The 18,071-nt window shown below is 38.1% G+C and overlaps 3 protein-coding genes across 4 annotated transcripts; all 3 read right to left on the bottom strand.

Annotated features, from left to right (window-relative positions):
- Positions 1-1,053: 1,053 nt before the first annotated feature.
- On the bottom strand, positions 1,054-5,858 carry LOC144438167 (caspase-6-like). The gene is made up of 6 exons (XM_078127203.1): positions 5,825-5,858; positions 5,290-5,398; positions 4,128-4,369; positions 3,496-3,674; positions 2,845-2,998; positions 1,054-1,718 (listed from the first exon to the last, which is right to left on the bottom strand). The coding sequence occupies exons 2-6, from the start codon at positions 5,388-5,390 to the stop codon at positions 1,465-1,467; spliced, it is 930 nt and encodes a 309-aa protein (XP_077983329.1). The 5' UTR covers positions 5,391-5,398; positions 5,825-5,858; the 3' UTR covers positions 1,054-1,464.
- A 1,939-nt stretch (positions 5,859-7,797) lies between these two features.
- On the bottom strand, positions 7,798-10,914 carry LOC144437827 (uncharacterized). The gene is made up of 2 exons (XM_078126855.1): positions 10,643-10,914; positions 7,798-8,745 (listed from the first exon to the last, which is right to left on the bottom strand). Exons 1-2 carry the CDS (start codon positions 10,788-10,790, stop codon positions 8,519-8,521), a joined length of 375 nt encoding a protein of 124 aa, XP_077982981.1. The 5' UTR covers positions 10,791-10,914; the 3' UTR covers positions 7,798-8,518.
- Positions 10,915-12,892: 1,978 nt separating this feature from the next.
- LOC144437517 (uncharacterized) lies at positions 12,893-16,527 on the bottom strand. 2 transcript variants are annotated; one of them, XM_078126459.1, is made up of 3 exons: positions 16,105-16,129; positions 14,226-14,444; positions 12,893-13,778 (listed from the first exon to the last, which is right to left on the bottom strand). In XM_078126459.1, exons 2-3 carry the CDS (start codon positions 14,380-14,382, stop codon positions 13,543-13,545), a joined length of 393 nt encoding a protein of 130 aa, XP_077982585.1. In that variant the 5' UTR covers positions 14,383-14,444; positions 16,105-16,129; the 3' UTR covers positions 12,893-13,542. The 2 variants fall into 2 exon arrangements, with proteins under 2 accessions (XP_077982585.1, XP_077982584.1); XM_078126458.1 differs by lacking the exon at positions 16,105-16,129 and adding an exon at positions 16,426-16,527 and having other exon boundaries at positions 12,894-13,778.
- Positions 16,528-18,071: the final 1,544 nt, after the last annotated feature.

The raw sequence follows: 18,071 nt of genomic DNA, 5'->3' as shown, positions 1-18,071 counted from the left end.
GACTGAGTGTTCATACTCACCTGTTGAGAAATCCAGTGGTGATCAAAGACGGCGAGAAAGAAGAGTAAGATATCACTAAAAATAATCTTATTTAGTTATGGTAGCTGAGTTTATAGAATCAGTCGGTCGGGTCGGTGACGTGGCGAACTTTTATTACGGCTATTAAAGTACAATATTTTATTTTCAGTGACCTTTGAAATTTCGAAAGTGACGTATATACCCTGAATAAAACTCACCTACACCGCCGTGTATCCAAATAGATTCCACATTTTCGATCAACTAAAACGTGGTCTAACATTGTAAGCGACGATTCAAAATTATTGTGACCTAATGCCCCCTCCCCCTAGCTATAGATATGGATAGATGGCCACTTTGACCAGATGTGTCATCTGTAACTTACTATGGCCATTTAACGACTTTTCCTCCAACCTGGTGTTTTAGAATGTCCTTATTGCTGATCTAGGTCTCAGTTAACGAATGACAGTGCATAGGTGCACGAGATTACACCACATAAGGTGGACAGGTCATATCAACTCAGGACCCTTGACCATGCATTCCATAGTAAATTAAAAATAAAAACAACATTTCACCATTTAGATAAGGAGTTGTATTGTGCCAGTGCACAAAATGATGATGGCGGTCTTATAATTGCTAATAAACTTCAGACCATCAAAGGTCCGAGGCGATACCCCCCAAAAAACAGATTCTGTTCACCTTCGTGTCCACAGTAAGCTCCGTAAGCAGAGATAGGCAAAATGTTGCGAACGTTTTCTTTTCACGCCGTATAAAAATATGGGTAGGACAGAGATTAGACATAATCGCCAAACTCGTTGACTATCTATGACATAATCTCAAGAACGTTTTCGAAACAACAACAGATATCGTTCAAATTACATCTTTATTGGTCATATCAAGATGTGTACAATTTCTCGAACGCTATTTTCATACTTTTGATTCAACGTCTGTTACTTCATATTTGTTTGGTGTTTGGTATGACATGAAATGAATGGCGAAAGTAAACGTTCTTAATCGCTGAAATTATTTTTTTGGCATCTAGATATATATATGAATGAAATATTGATATGAAATAAAATAAACTATTTCTAGAAAAAACGTATTGAATTTATGTATTTATCATTAAATATTCTCGGTAATACGAATGCAGAGCAGATCACGGTATACATGACTACCAAGTCTATACATCGTTCACAGCTAGCAGATGAGATGAAGGTATACTGTGAAATGTAAAAAAGGGTAAAGGCGAAAATTCTACCAAGAAACGGGGGGGGGGGGCAACACAACATTTTACTTTTCCCCCAGTGTTCAAAAGCATGGCAAGACAAGGACAATATGTTTTTATACGAGTTATTAGTTAAGGTTTGATGATCCCTCAAACCCAAGACAGATGAACAGTTCACTTGAAAACTCTGTCTCCAACTATCTTTTCTGACATATGTAGCACTATTACGACTCCTTCTTCTTTGTAAAGTAAAGTCGTTTGGTCAGCATAGATAAATAACATGGAATCTGTTTCCCGCCGACTATTCCTTGCAATTGGTCGTCAGACTCTGTGGGTTCGATTTGTCGTTGAGCTACCCTTCTGTTAACAAGTATCATCATGTCACATATTTCAATCTCTTCCCCATAATTCTCCAAAACGTACGACAGCTCCTGTATGAACCACGAACCACTGAGGGCGTTTCGATGCGAGTGAAAACCTGTACATATATAAAAACACCAGTTTTAGACATTACAAAGCTTGTAGCAATGATTACGAAAGTGTTAGCGAGTCCCTCCCTACGGCAACTGTAAAATACGTTATGTCAGTTGTTATGGATAAAACGTGCACGTGTCAGCGATGGATATGGTCATGATTTTGTCAAACTAGGAAAATGTCAAAAAACAATATTGACAATAGAACACTATATGACATGTCTTCCATGGCATGCATGTATATATTCTATAACATGCACACAATACAGTGTCCACCCATAGTATATACAACTGCCGACGTGGACAAACGGAACCTGGTACAAACAATGAAATTAAACAAATGAATTGGATTAATAACACTTGGCTCAACATAGAAACAGCAGAGACTTGTATTACACTCTGTGGTTTGATAAGAACAGTTTTATGGCCTCTTCTTGTGTACATGAAATGCCAGGGGAACTAGAAATTTGTTTGTGAATGTGAACTACTATGTAAAGAGGCCATAAAACTGTCTACTTATCAAATGATGGCATGTACTACAAGTCTCTGTACTTCCAATATCCTGTGCCAAGTGTTAATAATCCAATTCAGTTGTTTACTTTCCCTGTTTGTAACAGGTTCCATTCGTCAACGGTCTGATGTCAGTAGTTGTAATTAATGGCAGTGTGTCTGATACTTGAAGCTGAACCTTAAAGATATTCGAAAAGTGGTTTACCTGTTAATGTAGAATGCGTCTCTGCAATCTACTCTCTAAACTCGTAGTGTTATTGTTCAAGAATACTCCAGCCTATGCTCACTTTAAATCAATATTAACAAATTCTTGGGTCACCGTAAAAATAGTTATAGTAGATCAAAATAATATCATTTTAGAATCTAATATGGCCGCCGAGTCCTGCGTTAACTCTATGGACATTTTAAAGATTGGCGATTTCATTGAAAACAAGACGGTGAACACCTAAATTTATTTTTATCTTTTCAAAAGAGTTCAGGAACAAGCTTTCATATGACGAAGTTTGGAGAGAATTGAAGATGTTAGATTTTTAGGGAAATTTGTTCCCAAGGTACATTCTACATTATTTTTATCTGTGCACGATATTCGCTTATACTACAAATGTACGATTTGTTTCTAACCTTCTATAGTAGAGTATGCTACAAAGAAGTCACTCCCAGCTGGTATTGTAGGCCTTGTACCACCGTCCAATTCATCCATCGGTTCATCAACATGTCCTTCGTCTTGTCCACCAACCGAATCTACAGCGTATTCATACCTAGCACCTCGACTAGCCTTGTAATACGGATGAAGAACAGAAGAAGCTATAGTGAAGAAGTTATCACTGTTATGCACGCACAGAGATAGTCACAACATAAAAAGTCCACACACAGTCCCTCTATATAGAGACTGTGGTCCACCCCAATTCAAAGGTATAATTACATGTATATCGATATTTTACATCATTTACTCTGTTATTTCACACTGTCATTCAAGCTATTCCATCTCAGAGTTGTCTGAGATTCTATATACTTTCCCACGTGATTTAAAGTCAAACAAGATTTTCCTTAAAAGTTCTTTGGTTGTGGTATTTTTCTAATTATTTTTTGGAAATTCACAAGTGTTTACTGTTTAAAATAACATCGCCATACACATAGGGTTTCACTTGTAGAAATTTCACTACAACGCAAGTTTGGCGTTGGTCACGTACGTGACTGACAACTCGTGAGATATGCTATTAAACAGAAAAACGGCGCGTAAGAAAAAGAAAAAAGAAAAGTAAAATTACTTACTTCGATAAAAAACAATTTTGGTTTACCAGCCAGAGTTGGGCATACATCTGCTCTGAATTGTTCAAGTAATTCTTGTAGACTGACGACACCATCGTATCCATAGATATATCCATCTTTGTCACCATGGCTGAGAATCACGCATACAAAGGCATCGTACTCAGAATGATCGGCGTTACTGGCTAACAATACATACAGGAGAGAGAGAGAGAGAGAGAGAGAGAGAGAGAGAGAGAGAGAGAGAGAGAGAGAGAGAGAGAGAGAGAGAGAGAGAGAGAGAGAGAGAGAGAGAGAGAGAGAGAGAGAGAGAGAGAGAGAGAGAGAGAGAGAGATATTACTGGAATTATTATTTGGCAATTTTTGTTCCAATCATTTTGAAGTTATTTTTACACAAGTTTTTACTGTCACAGCTTGTGGTTGTTTTATAGATACCATGATAGGTGGAATGTTTGAGAGACGTCTAGCCAACCATAACATTAAAAGTGACATGGAATAATAACCCTACATGGAAAAAGATAAAAACATCAAAAGCGATGTCAGGCAGTAGACAGACAGACAGACAGACAGACAGACAGACAGACATATATACAGACATACACTGTCAAACACACAGCACGTTATCGTCGATGTTTCACCTTCTGAAAAGACTTCTTTAACTTGAATAACACTAAGATCTTTGTGGACCTGTACATCAAATCCCAGTCTCTGAAATCTTAATTCCAGTTTGTCAGCGTCGATTTGTGTACCAACTCGTCGTTTTCGGCGAATACTTGGATGAAACCTTTCGTGGTTCAGAATTAATGCTATCCCACGTTTACAATGGTCCATTTTGTATGTCGATTCGATGTCTCCCTCGAACGAATGTGCATAGTAAGCCCTGTAAGAGTAAACAAATCGAGCGTAAGCAAAGCTAGTCTCGTTGCCAGACTCGTGACTATCGTCCCTAATCTGTTGATGCATGCCGAGCGGCGCAGCCGCGAGAAGAGATGGACTCGTCCCGACTAGTTCCCCTCTTCTCGCGGCTGCGCCGCTCGGCATACATAAACAGATTAGGGACGATAGTCACGAGTCTGGCAGCGAGACTAAAGCAAAGTTTACATGCATGAGCAACTATAGATAAAATAGACCTCTTATTGATATGTACAATGTCTAAGTATTGGCACTTTAACAATATTCAGTTAATATATTATTGGGTGTCTGATCGAAATAAATATAATAATAATACAGTTACATCTAGTACAGGTTTAAAACTTTGAATAATAAGGTATGTATACGGTTAGGTGTCACATTAATTGACTGACTCGCTATGAATCATGGTACACGTCATTTTCATGATTGGATCACGACACGTGTGACGTGACAAGAGAATAAAACTGATAAAGTATTTGTGATACATATATTGTGTGGCGGTTTTCCTGCAGATGTGTTTTTCGATGTAGAGGGGTGAGGTGGGAGGGGGTATGTTGTTGTTGTTTGTTTGTTTGTTTGTTTGTTTGTTCGTTTGTTTGTTTGTTTGTTTGTCTGGCTTGTTTTGCTTTGTTTGTTTGTTTGTTTTGTTTTGCTTTGTTTGTTTGTTTGTTTCAATTTCTAAAATGTTAATGTGATATTATTTATGTAACTTTTTCAATAAAAGGACATGAACTATACGATCGTGTAACCCTGTGATTGCCATCAACTCCCAACTGGACAAAACAAAACCACAACTTTGCAAGTTTATTGTCCCACAGACAAGGAAAAGAGGTGTTTTCCTTGTCTGTGATTCTTCGTTGTAGAATTCTTTGTACATTTCCCCCTTACCCTTTTCCACTGTCACTTCCTGCAGAAAATGCGGAAAGTCCCCACCTGGCATCAACGGTTGTTTCACTATCATCCTTGTTTGTTCCTATTTGAGACTCCATTGGGGCAGCTGTGGGTGCACGAAAGATTGACATTGCAATAAGTTAGTCTTAACCTTTGACAGTATGACTGATAGTGATACGTTTGGGTTTTTTAACAATCGTTAATCACATTTGTGTTATATGACTAGACATGTATTGATGCAAATTAAATAATAATAAGGAAATCAAGAAACCATCAAAATGTTTTGGAGAGGACTTGATTTCCAATTCGTGATTATTAAAGTAAGGAGAAGAAGACCGGATAGAGATTCATCTCGATGGTGTAAAAATAGGTCTTCGGAATAGTAAGCCACAGGGTGCCAGTGCATGGTGTTTGTCCAAAATGGCGTGCCAACTAGAGCGCAACGTTTACAAGTATCTTTAGAACAATGAAAACTCCAACTCGCTCACTTCTGCTGTGTAGTTACATTAAAATACTTATATAGCTTGCAAACCTCGCAATGGCAATCTGGTAAAACAGTCAACTTCTTTAAACATACAGAAATGACTGAATTATAACGATGCAATGGTGGCATTATTACTTGTAGATTGTTGACCTCTGGACAACCCTTTGTCACTTCGTCAGACCGAAAGTTATGGCGGCCATTATTTCTCAGGACAGTTCATACTCACCTGTTGAGAAATCCAGTGGTGATCAAAGACGGCGAGAAAGAAGAATAAGATATCCGATATTGTTATATCACTAAGAATAATCTTATTTAGTTATGGTAGCTGAGTGTATAGAATCAGTCGACCGACCCGGTTGACGTGACGTGACGAACTTTTATTACGGCTACGTACAATATTTTATTTTCAATGACCCTTGAAATTCCGAAACTGACGTATATACCCCGAAATAAAACTGACGTACACCGCGTCAAAGCAACGCCACAGGCATGGTGACATCTCTATGGTGACATCTCTGCACCACATTATTTTTTGTACGCACGTTTTCACATGCTGAGATATTATACGTTAGGACATTAACACAAAATACTGGTATAACAGCAATTTAACGTTAAAGGTATTAACTAAATTTAACATTTCACATATATGTCCATTTTATTCGTTTAGACACACCTGCTGCAGAATTTTATACAGATTCAAGGTGTTCCATCCATTTCATATCGATTGTTTTCACTCAACGTTGAAGTATAAAGCTAGTCTCGATTGTCATACTCTATCATTATGTATTCTTTCTTTGATTATAGATTTGAATTATTTGATGTTTTCTTTCTTATTGTTGTATAGACGATCGTAATAAAACAGACAGCAAAGGATCGCAGTTATATGAGTAAAAGTGCAATAATAACCCCGTTAATCATAAAATAATGTGAAACCGAATTTGGGTCAACCACTGCCTTGGATAAGAGCGTATCAAAATATGTCCTAAATGTTTCTTCCCATCAGATGTACAACCATTACAGATTGGAAGAACAGTTTTATATTGTCGTCTTAAGTTGATGTCAGTTTCCGCATCCACTATTTCTTGCGAGACTTCTAATTGAACAGACAGACATATGATATGTTTGGGGTTACTGCTTGGGCTAAGGTAAGTCTCAGGGGGGGGGGACACGTAAGCCTGTATTACCCCAACCCCAACCGCAGACTTTTAATTTCAATAAAGTGGCAGTATGTTGGATGGTAAAACAATGGCAGCTCTTATCATAGAGTTTGAATTTGGTTGTAGAACCAGCTAGAACCAGATTATTCACTTGCCAAAGCTAAGTGATATACACACCTTTGAAGGTGTTAGAGTGTAGTAAGGTCTAGTAACATTTTAACAGCCCGATACTGCTGTATGAACCACCATGAACCAGTACCAATGCAAGGACAGACCCACGAGTTCACTAGAGGTCACAAGTCAACATTCTTATTTGATTTGTCCTATTTGCCAATTTGGTCTGTCTCGTCTCGTATTTACTGTGACGCCACGTAAAGCAATAAGTACAATGTGACGGGTCAAGAGAGGCAGTCAATTTGTTAAGACAAGTCACCCTGAGTGTTTGTTGTCAGCTTAATTTACGTCGTTATGAAGCTGGTAAACAACTTTACATAGGACAGGCTCTGGATATATGAGCATACTACAGTACCTGGCCTAGATATTAGAGGCCAGACAATCTAGATAACTGTAATCTACAGTCTACAGCTATGGCACCTATGACAGCTATGAAAATATTATATAAAAATATTCTCGTCAACAATTACGTGTAACTATGGAAATTTGAACATTCAAAGTACAAATCTGGGATTTTACTCAAACTTCGATGACCTGCTGGTGACAAGACAACAGAAATTAAAGTTTTTATGTAAATTTTGTAAGTCTTTGTGTTGCAAATTTGTGTTCTGTCGTTTCACTTGCAGGCCACCGTAAAACATAATACGTAATGCTATTTTTTATATACACACACACGAGACCTGGTGTCGGCTTACCATGGCTATTAATCGTTTGCAAGGATAGAGAAATTGGGTAATGACCGATTTATTTTTCGACACCAAAACCTCAGGCCAACAAACAACTGGTCTGAGCCAAGACGAAGGCATTAGTTCGCCTTTGTTAGTCAACAATAGTATAACACATGCATATAGACTCGGACACGGGTAGCTGTAAACGATTAGTGCTATACTATGAAGGCAAATTGTTAAATTCACAGATGAAAGGTTTTTATTTGAACTTGTTTGTACAACATGACCATTCAAAACAGAGAGACATGTTTTAATACCAATGAAAGGTCTGATAGATGAAAAACGAAAGACGCAAAATATGGAGGTTTGTTGACGAGCTGTTCTTTCCCAATCGTGTACTTTGAATGTGAATTCCTTTCGCTGACAGGTTAGGGTCATTGAACTGATCGGCTACAAAACTGTGGCATGGTGTGTGTTTGCAAACATTTTATACACTGTAGGTTTTTTCCGTGATAAATGGTGACCTGGTTGCCAAAGAGACATAATCATAAATAGAGCTTCAGTCTAATAGTGGGATTCTTTGTAATCTAAATACACCTAGCAATGTAATTGCTTTACTTCTACAAGAACTTAATAAAAAAAGAAATGTTTGAGTACTGAAGTATTGGTGACCCCCCCCTCCCCACATAGTATTGAATGTCAAATTGGAAAATGTTTCCTGATAATTTCCAAAAGGCCTCTGTTCAATTGTCGTAATTCCATATGTTAACATCAATCAAGTATTTGCCATCGATCTTCTTCCAGATGTACACTCCTTTGCCATCTCTCTTTGAACCATCCTCTTTAGAGACGGTACACTTGAAGGTTGTATAAAAATCATCCTCACTACCCATCGCTATGGCTTGGTCAATCGATACATTGGCCTTGACGTATCCCATCGCCATCGTCAATTCTTGTACCTTCTTAACCCCTAAGAAAAGAAAAGAAAGTATACCACAACTAAAATGGGGGTATATTTTTTGGTCGAAAATGTTCAAAACTCACGGCCAGCTACCGAAACGGTCAGAATTTACGGTGTGTGTGTGGGGGGGGGGGGGGGGTGGCTTGGGAGAAATTGGGCGCCCATGAAAAAAAATTGAGGACTCCAGGGGGGGGGGGGGAGGCGCGAAATATTCTGACCGTGATTTGAACTAAATTAAACCTCAGCAGCAGTCGTTTACCAAGTAAATTTTAAAACTTTCTTGCGGTTCCCACAATAGCCTGTAGAACCTATCAAATATTCAGTGATGAGGTAGGTGACAGCCATGCGAATGTATTTGTGTATGCCTTCTGTCTGTCTGTCTGTCTGTCTGTCTGTGTCTCTGTCTGTGTCTCTGTCTCTGTTTCTCTCTCTCTCTCTCTCTCTCTCTCTCTCTCTCTCTCTCTCTCTCTCTCTCTCTCTCTCTCGGTCAATAGCCAAGCGAATGCGTATGTCTGCCAAAATACAGCTGTATCTCTGTGTACGTTAAAGTATAGCCATACAGTTGTATGTGAGTAAAATTGGGGTATTGAAGACAGCTTTCAAGTTCACCCCCCCCCCCCCGCCGTCATTTCTGACCCCAGCCTTAACTAGGCACAAATATAAATGCCAATTTATGTTTATCCACAAGCCAATCTAACCTTCTTGTTACCTGCACAACATACACAGTCATTCACTGTTGCTAGATCTTAGTTGCTGGGTGAATAATGCTATATCCACTTGCCTAGCAATCCTTGTTGCTATCTTTGCAATATACTCCATCATTTTACTGCTACCATTGGCGTTTTTCATTGCTATACATTATGAATGCTTATCCACCTGTCTAGCAATCCCTGTTGTAATTGTTTGCCATAGACAGCATCATTTTACTGCTGGTATGGGCAGTTTTCTGTGACAGACATATGTGTACATGTGTTCATATGAATGTTTACTCACTTCATACCTAACCATCCCTGTTTTCAATCTTTGCAAAATACACCATCGTTTCACTGTTTCTATCGGTGTGATATTGTTGATAGACATCTATGTGCCAATTTTTGGGTTGTTTATCCACTTGACTATCCATTACTGTTGTTATCTTTGCAACATACACCACCATTTGGTTGTTGCTACGGTTTTGTTGTTAAGCATATATGTGTTCATTTATGCTTGTCAAGTTCATTATCACTCCCTGCTGTTATCTTTGCAATATACACCACCATTTGGTTGTTGCTATGGGGTGGGCTAGTTGCTAGGCTTATGTGTCCATTATTTTTAGAAATGTTTATCCATTTGCCTTCCCATCCCTGATGTTATCTTTATCTACACATCTCAAGAAACATCACCACCAAATTTCAACCCAAACTGCCTTCTGGTTTTGGAACTATATATGTTTTTAAACCAAACAGTCTCATTTTAAGACTTAATTTACATATCAATACCGGTAGGATCATCATGTGATGAACAAATCTTCCTATGTCTCAGAACATTCCCACCACATTACAGACCAATCTGATTAGTGGTTTTTGAGTTTATGTTTTTTCCTACCAAAAATCAAATTTGTTGACCCAAATCACATGCTTGTGATGCGAACAATGTCCCCACTAAATATAAATACAGTCTGTCTGCTGGGTTTTTTTCGCTTTAAAGCATTCACATTCACTCACAGTGACACACACACACACACACACACACACGCGCGCGCGCGCGCATGCATGCACGCACATACGCACGCACACACACTTCACCATACCTATAGCATTACTGAAGTCAGTTCAATTGTGCTAAAACGTACTCTATCACTATGTAAAAATAGATCCAAACATGCCTAAGAATTTAAATGATAAAAGATGACGTGGTGTTTGCTTACCTTCAGGACCAGTTTGACGTGGTATATCCGGCGCCATCGTCTTACAATCGGGAGAGAAAAGCTCGACAATCGATCCACCGGCGTTATACGCTTTCATGAAACGTTGAGCTGTTTCATCTGCGACATCTTTAAACTGTGATTCAGACATTTTCAAGGCTTTCACTATTTTCCAATGGAAAACTCAATTCTGATTGAATGTGCCAGCATTTGAGAACAGACTACAAGTGTCACCGTACCCTTTTCTGTCTGTTCTACTAATATGTCAGGGTCCGCGAAATCTTATAAAGGGGTGTGCTGGTCGTCGCCCACTTTCTACATCCTTAAGAAAACTTGCTCTCATCTTCTTCTGGGCGTTTTCCGTGCTTCTCGAAGTTTCCATGATAACTCTTTCGTTACTTCCAGAAGAAATTGATATGGACAACATGTATATCGCTTAAAACACACATTTGTTGCCTCACATTTTAAAAAAGAAATGGTTGAAACCACCTCACATTTATAGTGTTCAAGCACACGATCCTACCAAATGATGCATGAACACGGTGTAGAATTACAAGAATCAACAACTTGTTTGACAGGAAAGATAACCATACAATTCCAATGCCTCTTAAGCCCGACAAGAAATCCCATTTATCACAAGTCCATTGACAGGCCTAAGGAACCATTTGCTTTCAGCTGTTTCAGCTGTTCAGGCAACCCAAATATGATGCGGATCCCGCTCTGTAGCTACTGTCAGTAAAATTACTAGGTCGTCCTCGGAGGTCGTCAGCCTTGTATTTCGACTGGATCTTACTTAAACAGAAAAATGATGAAGGAAATGCTTTACTGTCAAGTTTATTGTCATTTATGAAATCATGTATAATTATTTCATGCACACAAAATATGCCTATAAGGCCTAAAAAAGTGTTTCTTTGTGGTCACCTGACCCCACCTAATTTTTCACTACCGACCCTAAACTTTTTTTTATGTATTTGACAAAAAAATAATAAAATCGCGAAAGTATAAATACGCCTTGTCCACTCTTCTCCTCTTATCTAAATCAAAACACCCAAAGCTTATAATAGGCGAGAAATCACCTGCATTAACAGTTTGCTTTGTGTCTAATCTTGTGGGAGATTATCACACTGGACAAACAGTCGATCATGCATAAACTAGTAAGGAAGAGAACCTCCTTACTAGTTTGTGCATGATCGACTGTTTGTCCAGTGTGATAATCTCCCACAAGATTAGACACAAAGCAAATTTACGCTGTAACTGATCTCTCGCCAATTATAAGAATAGGGGTGTTTTAATTTAGATATAAGGAGAAGAATTGACAAGGTGTCTTTAGTCAGTCAATAAAGAGAGAATTACATACAGCTGAAAGAGAGAAAAGTAGACAGGGAAAGAGAAAAAAAAGTTGTATATCACCACAAAACTCAATGAGTGAATTGACCAATGTCACACAAAAAATAAGTTATATTGCACCACAAAAATTGATTATTCAATCGATCAATCATTCAACCAAATAATAAATCAATCAATAAATCAATCGATTGATTGATTGATCGATCGATCGATCAATCAATCTATCGATCAATCAATTACATGCTCGCTGCATACTTCTGAAACCCATACCGGTATACCCTAACAACAAGTGATTCGTGTATATCTTTGGAACCATACCAAGCAACGATTAACACCACTCCATCACAATCAATCCCATATGTGTTGTTTTCTTGGTCAAGATATCTCTGAATGAATATCATGTAAACTCAAACCGCGCCTTCCAAAATGGGGCGCGCGGAGGGGTGAAGTGGAACACATGGTAATGAATATTCATGTTTTTCGCTGGAGGTAACAAGCACTTAGGAATAATCAATATTCATCGTTCACCTATTGAACATGCATTTCTGGTAACTCCCAGGATGCAATGTGGCTCACAGCAAAATTCCCCAAATGAGGCACAAGTTCAACTTGGTATTTATCGGAAATCGTGCGTAATGTGCAGGAAATGAGTCTCCAGATCCCAAAGTTTATGAAAAAACCTTGTTCCCTGGAGTGGGGCTCCCCTTCAAATCAAGCATAAATACTAAAAATATAGATTCCAAATTAATCTAATTTACCTTATTATACAGTCATTCCTTTATTTTGTTCTCTCAGAAAACTGACAAGAAAACGAATTGTCATTTCTGGCGATGTATAGGTATTATATAGTATTCAAAGTGTGTGATAAAAGTTCATAGGACATCTATTGACTTAATTAAAAGAAACAGCACCACCATCATGTGTGAAAAAGGTCAACTTTATTGTAATATCGCCACATTCATTGGCGCTGATAACTATATGCCTTTAATTTTGGACAGGTCGTAACTTATTTTTAAAAAATGTAAAAAGTAAAGACATACACCGTGTACAATTGAAAATAACTTATAAACATATTTTTAGTGTCCGTGTTTTCATTACTTCATAAAATGCACTTTCAACGTTTTATCAAAAATTTAAAACAGCAGTTACTTTATTTCTACATGCCATATTCAACTTTTTAAAAATAAAAAATAAAAAATAAAAAGAGAAATGGCATTTTTGCATAATCGACTTTTTACTTCGAAAAAGAAAGAAGTATTTATCGACTGTTCAAGCAGAAAGCTGCATACCCTGCAGCAGTTAACTCCACCTCCTAACTTTCTCCGTGGCCTTTTCGATTTAAGGTCTCAAAACTCCACCGCCTGGCCTAAAGCTGAGTACATTGTTAGATTATTAAACCATTGTATCAATTTCTAACATGATTAAACAGTCGCATATAACTGACGTTACACTTCGTATAAAAACAATCACAAAATTCTTTTCAGTGTCTCATATATGAAATCTCGCGACCTTTGACCTAGACAGCAGACAAAGTCCCAGAACTCTCGGCCGGAATCTCACACTTTTGTATTGTAATTAAAACAATCAGTATACACGAGATACTCTCCTTTCACTTTCTTCAACATAAAGACGCCTTTGCCTGGATATAGCGGTTCTCCATCCGGGTTATAACAGGTGAATCCAGACGTGAAGTAGATCAAATCGTCGCCGTTGATTCGTCCAACTTCGTCAGGGGCATGTGGGTGATAGGAGGCTATCTTTTTACGCATTTCGCTGAGACCTACACCGATGCCTGCAAATAATTATTGAATATGTTATAAATTACCATTAAGCTCGAGTACGAACGTTTAAGAAAATGTTTAACATGCAAATATATACTCATTTTTGTGCAAATACATTCTATACATCCCCCTTTCTAAAAACATTCCAATTAGGTGAAGGATAGATTAACATTTGTTGACATCATGTGTTACTTGAATAGAGGTGTCATTTCTTGTCATATCAGCCCACCCCACCCCCACCCTACTAGATTGTTAGACAGTTGTTGTCCATTAAATCATGTGTACAACATCTACAATCTTATTCAATCATTAACAGTTAAATCCTTATTTTCCAAATATTTTCAAATTTACCCCCGCATACATGATATAGTATTATCATCAAATTCGTCATGAAATTCGGCATTTGAACAGAACAAGAATGACAAAAACCAAATGGGAGAGAACTAATATTGACTTACCCTCTCTGCCTACTTTTGGCGGCAAACCAGGTGCCATCATTGTGGCATTGCAATCATACAATTCAACCAACATTCTTATGTTACCAACATTATACAAGGATGTCCATTTACGTTGAGTTTCAATACACTTATCTTTCAGTTCATCATCACTAGCCATGATAGGTTAACTAGATATTTTGTTCACTATGCAACGGAAGGAAAATATTTACGTGATGTTATCTGTAGGAAAAAACACACACATGAAAACATGTTATGGACTACTTCTAGACCACGAATTCTAGTTGTTTTACACAATGCATGCATGCCACTATACAAAAAGTCACATTTCACCATGTCTTTCCACCCAGGGTAAAGTTTAAGTAAAGGATGTGTAAATGTGGTGAGTATGAGATGAAGTTCCACCTTTTGATACTTAATTTATCCACGTACTCTACTTGATGAACAATACTAGTAAACTCTGGGCAAACAAATATGGGGGGGGGTGAATTTATCACAACAACTGCGACTGATGAAGAGACCCTATAGCTGATTTTCCATCAACTATTACCGATCCGGGGTTCATTGGGCTGTAGACAGTCAAAAGTGGTACTGCACGTCTCATACTATCCCTGGATAGGACAGAGATGGTGGTTAGGTGTGTCACTGGATAAATGCATTCGACAAGAGCTACTTTATGTAGATCTGTTTTTGTCTTTGCAAAAAAAAAATATCAAGTTTTATTGCGATACGATCCATTTAAACATTTTTTCGTGTTTTGAATTTCATGTACCGAAATAAATTTTGTGTGTGTGTGTGTGTGTGTGTGTGTGTGTGTGTGTGTGTGTGTGTGTGTGTGTGTGTGTTTTTAAACTGAACGATGAACTACATCTCTGGGAGTTTGTGATTGTCTCATTTACGCCACTTCAATACTAAGCTACGCAAGGCTACATAGATGGGGTCTGCATTCTTTTACAATACATGTTTTATAAGTCATTAAAGTTTCGTGATTTGTTACGCAATTCTTTGACTGAAATAAAATAACAGGCTCACAAACCGCTATTTACGACCAGAAAGATTAATTCATATGCCGATCATTCTGATTTTCTGGGACAAGTGTAACTAAAAGTACGGTCAAAACAGCATCTGTTGCGTGACTTACAGAATGGACGCTTTGATCTGAAATACTGATAAAAAAAACTACACTCCGGATCTGTCCAACTTCGAACGCTAGTTGGACTGTTGGGCTTTTAACACAATACGCTATAGTGGCCTGGTCTTTTTAGACTGTGCACTGTGAAAGTATCGATCGCTTTAAAGGCTACGCCTGTAATATCAAGTACTCACTCTTGGTCAATAACAGAAATGTGCGCATGTAGGTGTCTCGTCCAGCTGAGAGACTCGATTCTGACGTCATCGTCCCTTAACACAATGAGGAAATGAATATTGCCAGAATCGAGTCCCGGTTAGTATACGTTAGGAGGGCTTGTCCTTGACAAGTCACGGGACAAACTTTTGGCCGCCGTCACATAAACATTGTTGTACCTTTACTGGTGCTGCAGTAAAGGGACTTATTATGAGTGACAGTAAATGAAGCGGTGGGAACAGAAGTATGCTTGAGCTCGGTCCACTCATGAGTTAAACCTCCATAGTGTACTATACAGACCACTACAGAAATAGGACGATAGCAATTTAAGTAGTTTGAGGCCAGATAAGAGGTGGATGACCAGTAAGTAGGGGTCACGTAAATAGGATAAGGCATGCCGCATTGGAACGAACAAACAAACAAACAAACAAACAAACACGTAACACAAGTCGGGGTGGTGCAGAGTTGCCAGCGCAGCGAAGGCCTAATTTAACTCCAATAACATGATTTGGATTTTTTTACACTTCACTATCTTACCAGCAACTTGATTGTTGTATACATTCAAGGTCAAATACCCCGAAAATGTCAATATTATTCTAGACAAGCGCAAACACAAGATGGTGTCACTTCGTGTCCTCAAGTAAGGTTGTATGTGCGTCCGTGTGACGAGCGTGAACGACAACAAGTACTTTGAAAAGAGAAATTGGACTGCGTTACACATGAACGGTAATGATAAACACCTCGTCAACTACGAAAGGACAGTGGTCGGTGACATGCAAGTGGTACAACTATCGCCGTCGGCATATGATTATAGCATTTCGCCGCCGTTCAGAGATAAATAGAACTCGACAGTCTTACCTGTAGTGAGAATTGTGATCCTAATGTGAGTTCACTGCAAACCGCCTGCTTATAAACATGATATGCACGTACTTTTGCACTTGTTTACAGCTTCAAATCATGTGACCATGTATGGTGTCAACTTCGATGACGTCATTGGGTCATTCGGGTCAGGGATACACACTTATAATTAGTCGGAACCAATGACAAAACAAGAAGCGGTCAGTGTTCTGTGTAATGATTTACAAGTTAAGGCTGGGTACGTTTACTGAATCACATCCTTCCCACCATGAAACACTTTGGTAAATTACAATGTGAGAACACAGACAGAAAATGACTCAAACACGTCACAACAACAAAGTCACTGTTTTAAAATCATTATTTTTTTTAGGAAACAGTCAGTGCCGGGGGTTGGGCATTCAAACCAATATTTATGAGGGCATTAATTTTCCACAAGGATTGTTGAAACTATGATTTATATACATGTACACCTATTGGCCTGTAGCTATCTGGAGATTGTCAATGTTGGCATGATTTTCTTGTGAACGGTAAAAGGAGGAGAGAAAATCATGCCATATAGATTGAGTATTTATTTTGAATTTTGAATTTATATTTAAAAAAATATCATGGTTTCCTACTTGAAAAAATTAATGTGAAAAAACACATCCCAAGTCCTTGTTTGTAGCTCAATACTTTGCAAAAGATTAATACATGTGTAAAAATGTTTGTTATTGCATATTGTACGTACAATAATAAACTTTTTACACATTGTTTTTAGCTTCTTGCAATGTATTGAGTTACAAACACAGACTTAGTTGATGTTGTTTCACATTGATTTTTCAAGTAGGAAGCAATGATAAAATTGTTTTATAAATTAAAAGTCTAAAATTAAATACCTAAATCCTCATGCAAATGGCCAATTCAAGAAGCCAGGGAAGAAAGTGGTCTACAAAGCACGGAAAGTGGTGGGGTGCTACAAAACAGGGGACCAGGTATCCCCAGGGACACTAGATCCACCGGGGGTATTAAACTCTGGTGGTATACTAGTCAATCCGGAGTCCCATTACAAAGTCTCGGTCCGTGGTCTAAATACTACATCTTTATTTTAGACTTTACACTTGTTTACTACTTGTCATGGTGTAGTCATAACGTGTTTATTCAAATGTTTATTACCTTATTGTTGTAGAAAGACAAAATCAGTTGTTTGTTTATATATAGTTATGTGACCAGTCCGGCGAAGTGCCAAATGATTCATCAATATGTAAAGTGTAAAAGGTTGTCATTTTGGAGTACGCACACTGTGGTGTGTAACCGCTGACAATTACAATTTTACTGCAACGAATCCTCTACAGTGTTTCTTTCTCCGTCGACTTGATTTCAATCATACGTGTGGTTCTACATGTAGAATGTAAACACCGTCAACTTTCTTTCAGACATTAAGATCCACACCTTTGTCTACCTCCAATCCATCTTCACGATATATGGTGAATTTTCCAACCGTGTATCCAGTATTTTCGTGTAGCAATCATGTCAAGGTCAATCATGTCGAGGTCAATCTTTCTTAATTCTGTTATTTCATTTGCAATAAACAAATAAAAGATCAGCTCATCTCACAGTTGGTGAACCCTTTAAGCCCTCCTCCCTGTTCAAATGCTTCAAAAACATGG

The sequence above is a fragment of the Glandiceps talaboti genome, chromosome 7 (genome assembly GCF_964340395.1).
Source record: "Glandiceps talaboti chromosome 7, keGlaTala1.1, whole genome shotgun sequence".
NCBI lineage: Eukaryota > Metazoa > Hemichordata > Enteropneusta > Spengelidae > Glandiceps > Glandiceps talaboti.
This window is presented reverse-complemented; position numbering and strand designations above follow the sequence as displayed.

Excerpts from the sequence above, each read along its gene's own strand:
- LOC144438167 (XM_078127203.1), bottom strand. The coding sequence starts at position 5,390 with ATGGAGTCTCAAATAGGAACAAACAAGGATGATAGTGAAACAACCGTT. Across the intron at positions 4,370-5,289 it reads GGAAGTGACAGTGGAAAAGG|GGCTTACTATGCACATTCGT; the intron begins GTAAGGGGGAAA and ends TTACTCTTACAG. Across the intron at positions 3,675-4,127 it reads TAAAGAAGTCTTTTCAGAAG|CCAGTAACGCCGATCATTCT; the intron begins GTGAAACATCGA and ends ATGTATTGTTAG.
- LOC144437827 (XM_078126855.1), bottom strand. The coding sequence starts at position 10,790 with ATGTCTGAATCACAGTTTAAAGATGTCGCAGATGAAACAGCTCAACGT. Across the intron at positions 8,746-10,642 it reads ACGTCAAACTGGTCCTGAAG|GGGTTAAGAAGGTACAAGAA; the intron begins GTAAGCAAACAC and ends TTCTTTTCTTAG.
- LOC144437517 (XM_078126458.1), bottom strand. The coding sequence starts at position 14,382 with ATGGCTAGTGATGATGAACTGAAAGATAAGTGTATTGAAACTCAACGT. Across the intron at positions 13,779-14,225 it reads GCCAAAAGTAGGCAGAGAGG|GCATCGGTGTAGGTCTCAGC; the intron begins GTAAGTCAATAT and ends AATTATTTGCAG.